The sequence below is a fragment of the Benincasa hispida genome, chromosome 9 (genome assembly GCF_027475165.1).
Source record: "Benincasa hispida cultivar pf3 chromosome 9, pf3_genome.v1.1, whole genome shotgun sequence".
Classification (NCBI taxonomy): Eukaryota; Viridiplantae; Streptophyta; class Magnoliopsida; order Cucurbitales; family Cucurbitaceae; genus Benincasa; species Benincasa hispida.
Genome location: NC_143486.1, coordinates 40445872 through 40463712, shown reverse-complemented (window position 1 = coordinate 40463712; position 17841 = coordinate 40445872). Strand labels below are relative to the sequence as shown.

At 35.2% G+C, this 17841-nt stretch overlaps 1 protein-coding gene across 1 annotated transcript; it reads right to left on the bottom strand.

Moving 5' to 3' along the window:
* Positions 1-522: 522 nt before the first annotated feature.
* On the bottom strand, positions 523-3943 carry LOC120087285 (transcription factor VIP1-like). Its single transcript, XM_039044232.2, has 4 exons — positions 2996-3943; positions 2734-2866; positions 1279-1363; positions 523-1025 (listed from the first exon to the last, which is right to left on the bottom strand). The coding sequence occupies exons 1-4, from the start codon at positions 3562-3564 to the stop codon at positions 760-762; spliced, it is 1053 nt and encodes a 350-aa protein (XP_038900160.1). The 5' UTR covers positions 3565-3943; the 3' UTR covers positions 523-759.
* Between the last annotated feature and the right edge of the window lie 13898 nt (positions 3944-17841).

The following is a 17841-nucleotide window of genomic DNA, read 5'->3' as shown; positions in this document are numbered from 1 at the left end:
GTTTAACATTAACTTATGAAATTGGTGGATCAAACACCCCCTAGTCTTTAAAAACTTCAAATATATCCGGAGTCTCCAACATATCCAAAGCTCAATGCATTATTGAATATAAAATTTAAAAGTTCAAGAACCAACTAGATAAAAACCTCAAAGTTTAAAGACCAAACTTATAATTTAAACCGTCAATGGGATCTTTTAGGTACATAGCTCACATTTACCTTCCAAGTCATTCATACAAAAAAATGATAATGACAAGAAAATATATCCAAACATGAGTCATTCAATCTTCTATCTCAAAGCAAGACATTATTCTGCTTAATGATTATACTGTCAATAAGATCTTTCTTACATCTTGTTATCAACCTTTCTTTGGGACACAAATCCAATTCTATCATTCTTTTTTCATATGGAAATCACTAACCCATAATCACATAAACAACCAACAAATTTACTCTTCAAACAAAAACCAAGCAACAGAAACATCAACATTACACTCGAGTACAATGCCAAGAGAAAGGGGCAAAGTTAGAACTAGCTGCGTACAATCATATAAAGATTCAACCTTTGTGTATTCGAAGACAATTACAGTGATCACCAATTATACCTCGAAGTGATTTTATTAATACAACATCCGTAACAGCTGACAGATGACAAACTTCTCATGCATATAAGATATATATATAAGAATAATGTACAAGAAAATGATTGTGAAAACCATTACCCTCCTTTGCTAGATAATATTATATGTACAGACATCTTCTAAGGCTTTGCTTGGCCATCCGGACTACGACTGAGAAGCTGAGACGAGTTTGTCCATTTGGGATCTGATTGCTGCTGGTTGGTAGCCAAGATGGGTGGTGGCTGCTGTTGACCCTGCTGGGCATGGGAGCTACTAAAATGGTGTACAGGTGGCCGGGATGATGGATATTGTGGAGGTCGGTTGAAAGGATTTCCATTGATCGATGCAACCTGGCCTGCAGCTATTCTAAGCCGTTGAACTTCTTCCTTCAAAGCTTCACTCAGAGCTGTGGAGCATGAAAAAAAATCATGTGAATCCTTGTGCAGTGTATCCTTGTGTATGTGAAATGAACCTGCCTCTAAACGAGAAGAGAGAATAAAGAAAAATACAAGAAATGAAGAGGAGGAAGCCCGAAGGGTAAACTCCAAAAACATAAATATTTTCCTTCATTATTTTGCTGCTTTGTACTCTTTTTTTTGTTACAAAGCGCTTTTATTGAAGTGAAACGTCAGATAGATAGGCAGTTGCAGCATGCATACCATCTCGAAGCTGTGCTTGTTGCTCCATAGCCTGTAACCGAAGTTTGAGTTCCTTATTTTCCACAGTTAATCCACTAGTATCTCTCTGCATAACATGAAATTTATCACATGGGAGCTTTTTTTAGAACTTAGAAGAAGCAAGAATTTTGTTGATAGATGAAATTTACCAAAGGAAAGAAAGTACTTCCAAAAATCCAAAGTGGATTACAAAAAAAAATTCTTCTACATAGCTATAAGTTTATCACATAAGAATTGAAAACAAAGATTTCAACATTAAACCTCTTATGTAATTGAGAATCTAAAAGATCAAGTGTCAAATGGTTAGTACATCACAGTTGGGAGGAAAAAATAGAGTCGAATCATATACGAGTGGAGAGGGTGTGAGAGAAATTGAACAGCAAAGCGAACAATACAGGTAATAATATACCATCTCAAGGTTTCTTTTTGGATAACAATATAGCATATAAGGTAAACCCAAGTCACCAAAAGCATATTAGGCCAACGTAGATACTAAGAAAAGAGGAAAGCATGGTTTGATATTTTAAAAATGTAGCACAAAGCCGTGGACGTCCACGTGATTGATGCCATTGATCCAACACTCGTATCGGGATTGAATAATTAATTAAAGAAACCAGAATTTCTTTTTCTATTTCTCTGAGCTTCATGTGGATTTTTATCATATGAGAGCAAGTCTTGTGTTCTTATCCTATCAATATCGTTTTCTCCTCGATTGATATTAATAGTATTAGGGCTCTGTGAATCAAATTATCGTCTATGAGGGGAAAGTGTTAAGGAAATGTATAAAGGATTCAATATACAAATCCTATGTACTTTACTTTAAATTTCTTATTGGAAATTAATTCAACATTCAAGTATCTCCTTTCTTTTTTAAAAAAAAATATATATCAACATTCAAAGTGTGGAGTCCCGAGTTCAAATCCTTGCAGGTCAAGCATTCAAGTACAAGAAGCTTCCTTCATAAGTTGAAGGTTTAAATCTACTTCTCCTTCTAGCATAACATAAAATCCTAAGAAACCTTTATAATTTTCCAAACCTACGAGTAAGCTGAGTGGTAGGAATAAATATGAAAGACTACAATATGTCACTATTATGTATTACCAACATAAGCTCTAGGTCAGTGATGGTTTAACATGATCCAACTTGAATTCACCGAGGAATTCAAGAAGATATCTCAACTTTATTGCATTTTATCAGTCCCTTTCTTCAACTTTCAAACAGACATAGCATGCTTTAGAGGGAAATACAGCCTCACCTCAAACTCACTTCTAGCCTGAATTTTTTTCTCCAAGAAATCTAGTCAATTTGAGGAGCCATATTGATCTATTTTCTTAACATTTCATAGCCAAGCCAAATGGATTTAAGAAGAATACAAGCAGCTTAAGGTTTCTGTCCAACAAAACTTCCAATTCGCTATGCATGCAACTGGATTCATACCTGTAGAATCGTCACCTGCGCAGACAGAGTGGTAGCTTCGGACTGCAGAGTCTGAACCTTTCTCTCCAGCTCATTCGTGTACCGTATCTTTCTCTCTTTCGAACGAGCCGCAGATTGTCTGTTCGCAAGAATCCTAGATTCCAAAATTCATTCCCACCCATGATTAGTAAGTTCATCAATTTCAAATTCAGTTAAAATTACACTTCAACTCAAAAGTTTCTAGTTCCAATTCAATCAAAGACAGAAAAGAGTGGATGTTGACCTTTTAGCTCTTTTCGGGTCAATTAGGGCAAGCTCCGCAAGTCTCTCCGGGTCCATTGCCTTCTTCACTCCATCGACTAGGGTTGAATCGGCCTCAAACGATGACGAAGAACCATCCATGGACAAGCTATGTCGATGACGAACTGGCCGCTGTTCACTCACCGGAGTCTTCTTCCCCAAAGAATCGATCTCCCCACTATCACCACCAAGGTCCAGATTCTGGAAGAAATCAGAGTCCATGGACAAGCTCCGCAAGTGACCACCGAACGGTCCAGAAGCAATCGGCTCCGGCTTAGGGCGAACGGCGTCATCAGAAAACTTGGCATTAGACGAATCAACGGCCATGGCACTGCCGGCAGGAGAGGGAGAAGAAGGGGAAGAGAGCATCGAGAGGTCGAGCTCTGAAGGGTCAAAGAAGAGAAGTTCGTCGAGGTTTGGGAAGCGGAAGGAAGTGTCGGAGTGGGAACGGCGGTGGTGAGAACCACGGTGAGGATTCTCCGGCATCTGCTCGATATCCATCGCCGCCGGCTGCGGTGGCTTCGCCGACGAGAAATTAGGGTCCATCAGCATAATCTTTGCTGTGGATTTGTGATCGCCGAAGTTGCAACGATCAAGAGATTTATCAACAGCGTAATCTAATGGACACTAATTTATATAATTGAGATTATAAGAGAAATTAAGAATTGAATTAATTATGTTCCTGTTTTTGGTTTGGTTGTGTAATGTGTTCTTGAAGAGAAAAAATTGAACTGAGAATGTATGGAACTTGTGAAGATCGATAATGCAAAAAAATCAACAAACAAAAAAAAAAAAAAAAAAAGGGAACAAAGTATGGGAAATTGAAATCAATTGATGAGTGGAAAATATTTCTTTTGGTTGAGAAAATTGATTATTGTGCATTAAGTGTACCTAGCCATTTTCTTCAAATATAAATAAATGTACCTAGCCTAAGTCATTACTTGCATTTCAATCTTTTCATAATAATTATAGAAAAAATCCCTAAATTTTGTACATATTTAAAAATTACTCGTGAACTTTCAAAACAATCTCAAAGGAAAAAAAAAAACTTACTACTAACATATCTGTTGATATCAAAAATTGAGTAAAGCTAACACCGGTGTGGTGTTGAGCCAAATCCACCCCGAAGCTAAAGTTAGAATCGGATTTGAATTTGAGTCAACTGGTAACAATTAGCATAGATTGAAAAGCATACCTCTCTTTGACGGTACCCCTTGAATTATATAGGTCGTTCACGTAATAACCGAACATAGCTTGTCTCTTCAGCTTCCAAGCCATCATTAATCATTACTTTATCCGTTTTTCACATGAACCATCATTATCATCATTATTCGGGTGGTTACGAACTTCAATCCTTAATGTGCTCGACTTTTGGGTTAAAGTATGACTTTTGATTTACCAATAATTATCCTTGATGCTGTATGCTTCTCTAATAATGTAATAATTGAACTGCACAAACGAAATTAGGTAAATAAATAGTATTTAAATTAACCATCTAGGTTGGCTTCTTGTAGGCAGTCCGACTGCCACTCCTCTTTACTCCTTTTTTTTTACATATATTTATATTTACTTAAATATATATATACATATATATTTCTTTATTTAAATATACATATACATATATATTTCTTTACTTATATATATATATATATATATATATATATATAATATTTGTTTATTTAAATATATATTACTTATTATGCATATATCATTGCATATGCACAAGATACAATATTGTTTTAGCCAAAAGCTATTTGAAAGTCTATTAGGTTGGCTTCTACCTTTAGGTTGCCTGTCGAGCTTGGCTGGCTTTTCTTAGCCCACCTCCTTAGCTCAACTACCTTTACCCAAAACTTTGGATTTAATTATACTATTTGAGTTCAATTTCACCCTCCACAATACCAACAAAAATAACTAGAATCTTATTTTTTAAAAAAATGAAAATAATGACTTTAAAATAGTGACTTTTGGAGCAAGAGGGGAGTTATGAAGTATGAGAATTGTTTAGACATGGGATCCACAAACACCTTGGGTCAAATACCCTCTTAAACTTTTACAGTTGCATTAACATCTTTTAACTTTTCAAAATAAAGTTAAAAAACTCTTAAATAAAAAATAAAAAACTCTAAGCAAGACTAACAATCAATAATGGAGATCTTGAGGGATTACGAGCATGCATTTGGTTATACCACTTGATAAGCGCCCATAGCTCGATTAGTGCAAAACTAGAGTCCTTTTAATATACTTGTAAACACTCATAAATAAGACTAACTTAACGAATGATTTCAAACAAGAGCTTAGTTAGAAGGATGAATAACTCTTAGATCATACTTAGAATCTATTATGGTCACTCTTACATCTTAAGACAACTCACTCTAGAATTAGCTTGATTAAAATTAATCCAACAAATTAATTTAACATCAAATCTAAAGTAAAATTTGAAAAAAAAGACAACACCAAAGGGGTTGAATAAATACAAGGTTTTTAATATCATTAGTTTGAGTTTTGAATAGCATCACAATCCATTTTAAAGGTCAAAAGGTCGTGCAAAGGTCCTAGAACTCCAAAGTCATTCAAACACAAGTAAATACAAATTATAGAAAATAACACCTAGGAACTTAAAACATAATTGCATACTAATTAATAAGTCAATTAATTAGTATGCAATTATAACCGAACTCTACCCATCCCCATAACATATTCAAACTTCATAAACAAGAACGAACACACATAAAACTTAAAATTTCTCCCCAAAACAATCTAAACCAAACTCGACCCACTCCTACAACACATTGCTTTGCTGATTGTAATTTCTCATTCAGGTACATGCGATAGATCAAAGGTTGAATTCACAATAACTAATAGTAATAAGTTGATGTTTATTTTTAGCAAGAATGTTTCTCTGGGCAAGCAGAAGGTGGTGGAGCAGTAGCTGGGTATGCATGTTGTGGGTTCTTTTGGCCTTTATTTGGAGCTTCTAGCCAATAACTATCGTGATAAGAGCCTTTTGTTTAGGAAAGTGAATGAACACATTTGGAAAATTGTTCATAGTTAGAAATCGTTTAAGTTATCCCGTGCTACAGTATGAGCTCTTTTAAGATCCCGGAGGGCCTTTGCAAAGATATTGAGCGGATGTGTGCACATTTTTTGTAGGGTTCTTTTGAGGATAAGAGGAAAATACATTGGAGAAGTTGGGCAAAATTGTGTTAGTAAGAAAGAGGGCATGTGGACTTACCTGATTTTTGTATCTTTAACCAAACAATGTTGGCTAAACATACCTGGAGAATCATTCAAAATCTTGATTGCCTTCTAGCGAGAGTTTTAAAGGGAAGATATTTTTGCAACGATGATTTCTGAAGGCAAAATTGGGCCACGATCCTTCCTATATGTGGGAAAGCATCTTGTGGGGGAGAGACCTTTTTGTGAAAGGGATAAGGTGGCATGTGGGTAATGGTGCTAATATTTTGATTGTGAATGATACTTGGATCCCAAACAGTGGAAATTTTAAGTTGAGTTGGGTTCATGACAAGGCCAAAAATAAAAGAATAAGAAAAGTTTCTTTCTTTCTCCAATGGGGTTTTAGGATGAAAATCTTACTAGAGAGTTATTTCTTCCACAAAATACGACTGACATCCTCTTTATCCCCATTGTGGTAGAAAGATTAAAGATGGAGTATTTTGATGCTTCATAAAAGAATAGCTTTTCTCTTTAAAGAGTGCTTACCATTTCAAAATCAAGCACAAGATTGACTTTCTCCCCTCTTCTTCTTATGTGTTGATGGTCTCTATAACATCTCGAGTTTCAGGTAAATTTAAATTAATTATCTAAAATTGTTGGTCTTTATTTCCCTTTAATATAGGATTTTGGATTTAAACCAAGAAACTGCATGAATGTTGAGCATTAAACTCAATTTGTCAGGTTTTTGGGCGGTTTTTAATAGACATTTGGAAGGTCAAATGATGTCCAAATTAAATGTGTGACCTATGAATTTTGATGCCCCGGATGTGTACTTTCTGATGGTTGAAGTCTCAAGTATTTTGGTATTTTCTATGGAATGTTTTGGCAGTTTGAGTAACAAGGACAAGAATTACTGCAACTTTTGAAATTCTATCTTAATTATTGTAATCTTGTGAGACTATATATAGTGATATTGTAATCTTTGCCAAGACAAGGCTGAGAAAGAAATCAATAGAAGATTGAGTATTAGTGTCCATACTTTATTCTTTCTCTCTTCAATAAAAAGCTCCACCACTCAAATAATTTTGTTTTATTTCAATTTAGTATCGGAGCAATGTCGAACCATGGGAGCACAGTGTTAGGACAAATGCAGTTACCACGACTCATCAAGATAAACTATGACCACTGAAATATTCAAATGTGTGTCTTTCTCGGTGCTTAAGACACATGGGAAGTAGTTCAAGAAGGTCTTGAAGAGAAGGCTCCAATTGCAAATCCGACAGCAAACCAATTGAGCGCGATAAAAGAGATGCGCATGAAAGACAAAACCGCTCTCTATCTCATGTTCCAAGTTGTTGATGACTTAGGTTTCAAGAAAATTGCAGGTGCAAAGACATCGAAGGAAGCGTGAGATACACTGGAGAAGGCTTTCAAGGGTGCTGATCGAGTCGAACAAGTGCGGCTCTAAACTCTTCGAGGTGAATTGGAAACCATGAAAATGAAGGAGTCAGAAGGAGTATCTGACTACATCATCCGGGTTTAAACGGTGGTGAACCAACTTAAAAGCAATGGAGAAACTCTTAAAGATGTTAGGGTTGTGGAGAAAATCCTTTGATCATTGACAAATGATTATGAGAATGTGGTATGTGCTATCGAGGAGTCAAAGAATTTGGAAGTGACTATTGATGATCTTGCAGGTTCCCTTGAAGCAAATGAACAAAGAAAGAAAAAAAAAAGAAACAAGAGGTCTTGGAGGAGGCCTTACAAACAAAGAAGACCATCAAAGAAGAAGAGGTAATGTATATGCAATACAACCGAGGAAGAGGACGGTTGTGGTGGTTGCAGTTTCGATCGCGGTAGAGGTTGTGGTTGCGGAAACAAGAATGAAAAGAAAGAATAAATGAGCCAACTAAATTGGGGTGGACGAGGCCGAGGTTGTGGAAGAGGCAGTCGCTCAAATCGTCCAAATGTTAAGTGTTACAATTGTAGAAAATATGGTCACTACGCAAAAATTGTTATGCCAAGAAGAAGGTGGAAGAAAACGCGAACTTAGTTGCAAAAGATGAGACCAAAGATGACGATGTTCTCATGATGACCCATGAAGGCATCATTCCGGACAGCGACATGGTGTGGTATCTTGACACTGGTGCAAGTAACCATATGTGTGGGCACAAACATCTTTTTGTTGATATGCAAGAGATAGAAGATGGACATGAGTCTTTTGGAGATGCATCAAAGGTTCAAGTCAAAGGTCGAGGAAAAATACGTTTTTCCCAAGGAATGGAAAAGAAGTTGCTATGGAGGATGTCTACTATATATCTGACTTGAAGAGTAATATTCTAAGTATGGGACAATTATTGGAGAAAGGATGTTCGGTCATCATGAAAGATCGAACATTGCACTTAAAAGACAGAAATGATCGGGTGCTCGCACACGTTAAGATGGGGAAGAATCGGGTGTTCGAACTCAACCTGAAGAATGTACAATAGAGGTGTTTACAAGTCAACATGGAGGACAAAGCATTCTTATGGCACTTATGGGTTGGACACTTACACTACGACGGACTAAAAGAGTTAGCAAAGAAGGACATGATCCATGAGCTACTAAAAATGGACTACACCAAGAAGTTTTGTGAAGGTTGTGTACTTGGAAAACTAGCAAGGACAACTTTCCAAATGAAAGCAGAATATTATTCAAAGAGACCTCTTGAGTTGATACACACACACATATGTGGCCCAATTACTCTAAAATCTTTCAGCGAGAAAAGGTATTTTATTACCTTTATTGATGACTATACAAGAAAGACTTGGGTTTATATTTTGAAGGAAAAGTCAGAAGCATTTAAAGAATTCAAAAAGTTCAAGGTGATGGTAAAAAAGACAACCAATCTTTACATCAAGGATTTACGGTTAGATAGAGGTGGAGAATATATATCAACCGCTTTCACAAATTATTGTGAGCAACAAGGTATCAAAAGATTTTTTTTGTTGTACCATATTCACCTCAACAAAATGGCATTGCAAAAAGGAAAAATCAAACGATCCTTGATATGGTTTGATCAATGTTGAAGAGTAAAGACGTGCCAAAGGAATTCTACGCGGAATCAGTACAATGCGCTGTGTATGTGCAAAACCGATGTCCACATATAAAATTGGCGAATCAAACACCAAGAGGCTTGGAGTGGTCATAAACCAACCGTCTCACACATTAAAGTGTTTGGTAGTGTGGCCTATGCACAAGTACCAGACCAAATAAGAACCAAACTCGATGATAAGAGTATTGGGTATGACAAGAAGATGAAGGCTTATAAATTATTCGACCTAATTAAAAAGAGGGTGAGTGTAAGTCACAACGTTCAAGTGAATGAAGAAAGCGCGTGGGACTGGAAGAATAAAAGGAGGCCTTACAAGGAGAGTCATTGAGAATTGCACCAATAAACACTCCAATGACTTCTCAAATATCTGACGAAGTGGAAGAGCCGAGTCAACCTAGGATGCGGAGTCTACAAGATCTATACGACTCAATCGATGAAGTACACCTAGTTTGCTTATTAGCAGATTCAGAGAACATTTCTTTTGAAGAAGCCATAAGAGACAAGAAAGTGGAAAGCCGCAATGGATGAAGAGATAGAAGCAATCAAAGAAACAAAACTTGGGATTTGGTGGAATTGCCTGATGGATATAGACCCATCATGTAAAATGGGTATACAAGAAGAAGATGAATAACCAGGGTGAGATTGAAAGGTACAAAACGCGTCTAATTGCAAAAGATTACAGACAAAAAGTAGGAATCGATTATGACGAAGTTTTGCCCCAGTTGCAAGAATGGAGACAATTCGACTTCTTTTATCTCTAGTTGCATAATTCAAGTGAGCTATCTATCAAATGGATGTGAAATCAATATTTTTAAATGGAGTTCTTGAAGAAGAAGTCTATGTGGAGCAACCCCCTGGATACATGAAATCTGGAAAGGAAAATAAAGTATTGAAACTAAAGAAGGCGCTCTATAGGTTAAAGCAAGCACCTCGAGCATGGAACACTCGAATTGATATTTACTTAAAGAAGAACAAGTTCCACAATGCCATATGAGTATGCATTATATGTAAAGAAAAAAGAAGGTAATCTGTTTATCGTTGCCCTTTATGTTGATGATCTCATTTTCATGGGGAGCAATGAGAACTTGGTTGTGGACTTTAAAGATGCTATGACGTGGGAGTTTTAAATGATGGACTTAGGATTGATGAAATACTTTATTGGTCTTGAAATTAGACAAGAAAATTTTGGATTTTTTGTTTCATAAGAAGCATATACGAAGGTCGTGTTAAAGAGAAATAAGATGGAAGAATGCAAGCCTGTAGCAACACCAATAGAGCTTGGCACAAAACTCTCTAGATTTGAGGGAAAAGATCAAGTAAATGCACGTGAATACCTAGTTTGATAGGGAGTCTATGATATCTCACATGCACAAGACTGGATATTGCATATAGTGTTTGTATAGTGAGTTGATACATGGAGGATCCAAGGCTCTTGCACCTCAAGGCCATTAAACGAATTCTTCGATACATTCAAGGGATGAAATCACTCGGGCTTCTCTACACAAAGACAAGTGAATACAAGTTGATAGGATACTCTGACAGTGATTGGTATGGAGATATAGATGATCAGAATGAAGGACTTGAAAGATTTGAGTTTAAGGGAGGAATTTGTTGAGCATTAAACTCAAATTGTCAGGTTTTTATGCAGCTTTTAGTAGATATTTGGAAGGTTAAACGATATTCAAATTAAAGTGACCTATGGATTTTGATGCTCCGGATGTATACTTTCTGATGGTTCAAGTCTTAAATCGTTTTATGTTTTATATGGAAAGTTATGATAGTTTGAGTAACGAAGGGTCAAGAATTACTGCAACTTTTGAAATTCTGTCTTAATTATTGTAATCTCTTTCATTTTCTTTTATTAGTGATTTATTGAAGGAATTTAGGGAGATACTTTGTGAGACTATGTATAGTGGTATTGTAATCTTTGTCAAGACAAGGTTGAGAAAGAAATCAATAGAAGATTGAGTACTAGTGTCCACAATTTATTCTTTCTCTCTTCAATTCAATAAAAACCTCCATCGCTCAAATAATTTTGTTTTTTTTTTTCAATGAACCCCTCTAACCGAATTCTTTAATGTCTCTCAATCTCCCTAACTTCAAGTGTACTCTAAGTCTCGCCGTAGCCATCTCCAATTATCATTTCTGCCCCAGTTGCATCATCATTCGAGCACCAACTATTCATGAGCAGTCGAAGGTGAGTTCCATCTCTCCCTCCCATCTCATTCTCCTTATCACCTACAGTCATTAGTCCACTAGAGGCATCGTCGATTTCAACACCACCATCGTCGTCACATCGTGCTACTATACTCTACTGCTACCACCAAAATCATAGGGTTTGGTGGGTAAATTTATTTTGTAAGGGTCTATGTGAAGTTTTTGTGAGTTTTTCATAAAGGTTCTTGATTACCCACTTTGTATTGACTTGGATTTTAATTTACCCACGATATTTAGATGTTAATTTCATAATTCAGAGATTTTCAACACACTGTCCATTAAGGGAAAGGATTGTTTTGGGTTTGATTCAAGATTTGCTCTAGCATGGAAAGAAGATTAATTTCTTGTTGTTTCGGGTTGCTTTCATGATAAGTAACGTTACTATTATAACACCTTTGTGCCGAGCAAAAACAGAAAAAAAAAAATTGGTCTTGCCAAATAGTTTTAGAAAAAATTGCATATCATGTTTTACAGGATTGGAAAGATATTATGAATATGCTATAAACTTCATTTGTTATTATGATATGATTTTATGATGTGGGACCATTTATTGTATGTTGCATGCTAGACCAGATTAGTGATAATTTACCCTCCTACCCACAACTATGTACACACCAAATTATGTGTGCCTTCGAGTCCACTAGATAGCAGGAATACATCTCACATACTATAGGACGGGCTAAATTATTCACCCAGATGACTATCCATGTTCAACTTTAGTGCACCAGTTTAGATCCTACTAATTATAGACATTTAAATCATGTTGCATGTGATTGCTTAGCTTGATCTCGATGGTGGGTTACTTACTGAGTATTTTTATATATCCATCCTTTCATTAAATATTTTTAAGATAAATGCAAAAGTGCACTAGGCGTTTAACGGGAAGATCTGTTAAAGATTCCATATGAGACTAGTATTATTCTTTTTGCTTAGTGCCATGTTTTCAAGATGTGTTTTGAATGTTTAAAATAGAACTATTGAGTTTAGTAGTTCTATATGTAAATATTTTATTTTCTTTAACACTTCTTTGGAGATCCCGCACTAAACTTTGTTTTATAAATCTTTAGATGATTTGAATGAATTTTTATTTATTCAGAAAATCTTTATTTTGGTATTAAATAGTTAACTAGTGTTGGTTTTAAAATTGCATGCATGGTAGTAATGATCCTAGCTAGAGATCTAGAAAAATTAGATAGTTATAGTTGGTATTAGAGACCAACATTATAGATTCTGTACATTGACTTACATTGTAAGTCCACACTATCCCTATGGCCCATCAATGGACTTCTTGTCATCGCAAGATATATCTTAGCAGTTAAAAGTTTTATAAAAAGCATAAAAGTATTTGTTTAGTTTAATGCACCGACTATTTTCTCCTACTTGTTTAACATTTTGATAGAAGTTAGTATGAGATAATTGACACGTGCAAGTACACATGTCGAGTTTAGTAAAGTTAAAAATGGTCAAGATACTGAGTATCGTCCTTTAGGGATGAGATACTTGATGCTACTAGTGTTGGGGTTGATGCCCTAAATCTCGTGGGTCCTGTAGTTTGTAATTATAATGTACAAATAATTTTGTTTATTTAATGAATTATGAGATATTTTATTCGATATTTAGTAGCATTAACTCATAAACCAATAAACTAACATCCAAGGTTTTCCCAGCTACACAAGACGAAATTCACTCATTCTTTAATGTTGGGGTAAGTAGATAAATTGCTCCCTTAAGAAATGATTCCGGGGCTTCAACAATGTGGTGCCACACCCTTGAAGGAATCTCGACATGAAGAGATTCTTGAGTGGAAGTAGATCGTCCAAATTTCATTAATTAATGAATAAAAAATTTACAGTAAATATACAAATAGATATGCATTCAAGGTTAAATTATAACATATTTTTAGATGAAAAATAGGTTTTAAGAAACCTCACCTTTGAAGAATCTTTTTTCAAGTAATCACGCACTGACACTATCAATCGAGAACCCTCTGTATTCTCTTTTGGGATTAAAGGATTCAAGCAGGAGTTGTGGGCTTTTCTTGAATCCTTGGAAGAGGGAAGGAGAAGGAGACGATGAGAGGGAAGTTTTTCCAGAGAACTTTTCTCTTAGATTGTGAATTCCAGAAGAAGATTATTCTCTCGGCTTCTTCTATTACACATTAATTATTGAGAGAATAAGGGGAGGGAATTATAACTCCTTCCCTTTTATTAATTTGAAATAAATTAATAAAATATATAATAACTACTATATTATATATACACACTATACGTTATATCAAATATAACATATAGCCTATAGTTTTTATTCTCTCTCAACTATACATGACATTTAATATAAATCACATTTATATTAAATCCATTTATATGAATCTCATTCATATAAATGATATTTGGATCATATCCAAATACTTTATTCCTCTCAATATAAATCATATTTATATTTAATTTATGAATCTCATTCATATAATTGGTATTTGAATCATATTCAAATTCCTCTCATAATGTATCAAACACATTATAATTAATTATATCATATATAATTAATTATCTCAATTAATTTGAAATATTCAAATTAATACAAAGATTAAATCCCTGTTGAGCTACAAAGGGGACCTTATGGATCTGTAGATTGAAGCTCCAATGGTACTCGGATAATTAATTAAACTCTTTAATTAAATTACCAACATCCGTTAACTGCCAGTCACTCCACTAAATACCAACAACTGCATTCTTCGCACTACAAATATATTTCTATGCCCATTGGATATAACCAATCAACAGTACCATGACCCTTCACAAATTGCTCGTAAGTACAACTGGGCCAAAATACCGTTTTGCCCTTGTAGTTACATCTAACTCCTTAAGTGCCATTGATTCCTCTAATGAATAATAAGTCATAGTCCCACTATGACCAAGTCCTCTGGGGCTAGGAGAGGATGTGGCCATTATGTTCAAGACTCAGAATCAACCCTTAAGGGAGCAATTTATCTACTTGTCCCTGCATCGGGGAATGTGTGAATTCCGCCTTGTGTAGCTGAGTTCACAACTCCCCAGTCAAACGAATCCTCAAACTGGTAGGCTTGTTGAGTTGGTAATCTGGTCACTCTCACAACTCACTTAGGATTCAGGTCATATCACCTATGGTCATCCTAGTAAAATGTAAGTCTCTATTATTAATGGTATTATATAAAGAGACTAATCATTTCGTGGTCCATCTTATACAAACTCTTTATATAGGATACCCCGCTCGCATGTCTCTACATGAATGATCAGGATTAAATCATTTGTAACACTTTACAACACTTGTAACACTTACAAAGCGGGCCGTATCTGTAGTGTCACCAGGATAAGGGTACCCAACCTTATCCATCTATTACAGAGCATTTAGGTTATTATTTAAACAAGATTCACTTGTATGTCTCTACATACTTGTTTAAATTATATGAAATAACTTCGGATCTTAGTTTATTGAATTGAGTATATGCTTATAAAATAACATTTATTGTCTTAACAACAATATGTTTATACGGAGTTTACAAACTACAAGATTATAAGGAGATTTAGGATACCATTCCCAACAATCTCCCACTTATTCTAAAGCTTAGGGAGAATAATGTACAATACAAACAAAGTACAAAAATATAATAAACTAGGGCATACGCTGTACCTCAGTAACATCTCCTACTTGTCCTACACAATGTGCCGCATATCCCATAGAGCTAGACTTTCTAGATGACCCTCAAATACTTTAGCTGTGAGAGCCTTTATAAACAGGTCAGCAATGTTATGCTCTGATGCGATCTTCGTGACAATCACATCACCTTGATGCACAATCTCCCGAATCAAATGATATTTTTGTTCTATGTGCTTGCCTCTTCGGTGACTCTTAGGTTCCTTAGAACTTTTCATAACACCATTATTATCACAATAAAGTGTGATGGGCAAAGACATATTTGGAATAACTTCCAAATCAGTAAAGAACTTCTTAAGCCAAACAACCTTTTTAGCAGCTTCACAAGCAACTATGTATTCGACTTCCATAGTGGAGTCTGTGATGCATCCTTGCTTGATGCTTCACCATACTATAGCTCCTCCATTCAGAGTGAACACTGACCCTGATGTGGAATTCCAAGAATCTCGATCAGTCTGAAAGTCAGAGTCTGTGTATCCTGCAAAGATCAAATCCTTATCTCTATACATGAGCATATAGTCCCTTGTTCTCCAAAGATACTTGAGGATCCTTTTGACCGTTGTCCAGTGATCTACTCCTGAATTGGACTGATATTGATTGACAATCCTTATTGCATAGCAAATGTCAGGTCTAGTACATAACATTGCATACATAAGGCTACCAATAGCCGATGCATAGGGAATTTGTTTCATTTCCTCAACCTCTTGAGGAGTCTTAGGACACTGTTCCTTAGACAAAACAGTTCCATGCCTGAAAGGTAATAAACCCTTCTTCGAATTGTGCATTGAATATCTGACAAGCATCTTGTCAATATATGATACTTGAGACAAGGCCAACCTTTTGTTCTTATGATCCCTTATAATCTGGATCCCTAGAACAAACTTCGCCTCTCCCAAATCTGTCATTTGAAATTGGGCGGCTAGCCATTTCTTAACATCAGTCAGAAAACCTACATCATTCGCAATGAGTAGGATATCATCCATATACAACACGAGGAAAACTACTGAGCTGTCGATGATTTTCTTGTAAACACAAGGCTCATTAACATTCTGATCAAAGCCGTAAGATTTGATTGCAGTATCAAATCTTATATTCCAAGATCGAGATGCTTGTTTCAGTCCATAAATGGACCAATTAAGCCTGCAAATCTCTTGCTCTTGATCTTGTTCAATGAATCCTTCTGGTTGAATCATGTAGATGGCCTCTTCAAGATTACCATTCAAAAGGGTTGTCTTGACGTCCATTTGCCATATCTCATAGTCATAATATGTGACTATGGACAAGAGAACCCTGATAGACTTTAACATGATAATAGTTGAGAAAATTTCTTCATAGTCCACTCCCTCAACCTGGGTATAATTATGTTTAGTATAAATGTGATTTATATTAAATACCATGCATTAGTGAGAGAATTAAAATAGATTATATTGTATTTGAACACTATAAAAACTATAGGTTATATGTTATATATGATATATATATAGTTATGTATACATATAATAAGTTAATTATATATATATATATATATATATATATATGTGTGTGTGTGTGTGTGTGTGTGTGTGTGTGTGTGTGTGTGTGTGTGTGTGTGTGTATGTATGTATGTATGAAATTATTATTTAAATTCAATTATTTAAATTCAATTTATTTTTAAGTTTTAAATTAAAGGGAGGGAAATAACTTCCCTCCCCTTAATTCTCTTAAAACGTGTGGAGAAGGGAGTAGTTTTTTGGCGAATCATTTCGTCGTCTTCTTCTTACCAAGTGAGAAAAATAGTTTTGTATGTTTTACAGAAATTCATCCAAGAGATTTTTCCTCTCTCAGTTTTCACTCTCTCTCTCCCAAAACTTAGAACCCACACCTCCTGAGAATTCTCTACACAAAAGAGAATACAGAAGGCTCAAATTGGTAGTGTCCTCATTGTTGGTTCTTGGTTCATGTTCGATTGTGATCGATTCAAAAAGAAGATTTTTCGTGAAGACTTCGATTCTTCAAGGGAATGTGCTTTCTTACCCTAATCTTGTCTATGATAAATTTATAAAGCATGTTGTAATTTTTTATTGAATTGCACAATTGTTCTCTATAATTTTATCTTTCTGTGAAAATTTGGAATTGGAAATGATCCCCGCTTCCATTGTGGACTTGGGGTTCTTTGAACTATTTATTAAGAAATTTTCTGAACTATATTTAGGGATTCTTCACTTGATTATGGTCTTGCAAACATAAAATTAAAGAGAGAAAATAACAATCAATTAAAGAGTTCACTAGGTAAAAACGTTCAAAGTATTGATTCATTCAACTAAATTTTGGATTTAAAATACTTCCATTCAATCAATTTAATTATTCACTTACGCCAACAAGTCTGTTATCCAGATTTCCTCTTGCGAGCTCAACCCTTTCCAATGTCTAAAAGTCAACCATATTTTCATGCAATTGAACTATTAGACACAACATTAAGATTCTTCATTATTAGCCTTTAACGTTTTTTGCATCACTCCCATGCATAATTTAACGTCAGTTTATCATGCTAGATTCAATTTAGAATTTCTTTCTCAAGCAGAATTAAAAATCTTGAGTCAACTAAATGGTGATCAAACACTTAATTGAGAAAGCACGAACATGATAAAAAGTAAGAGATATTCAATCGATTA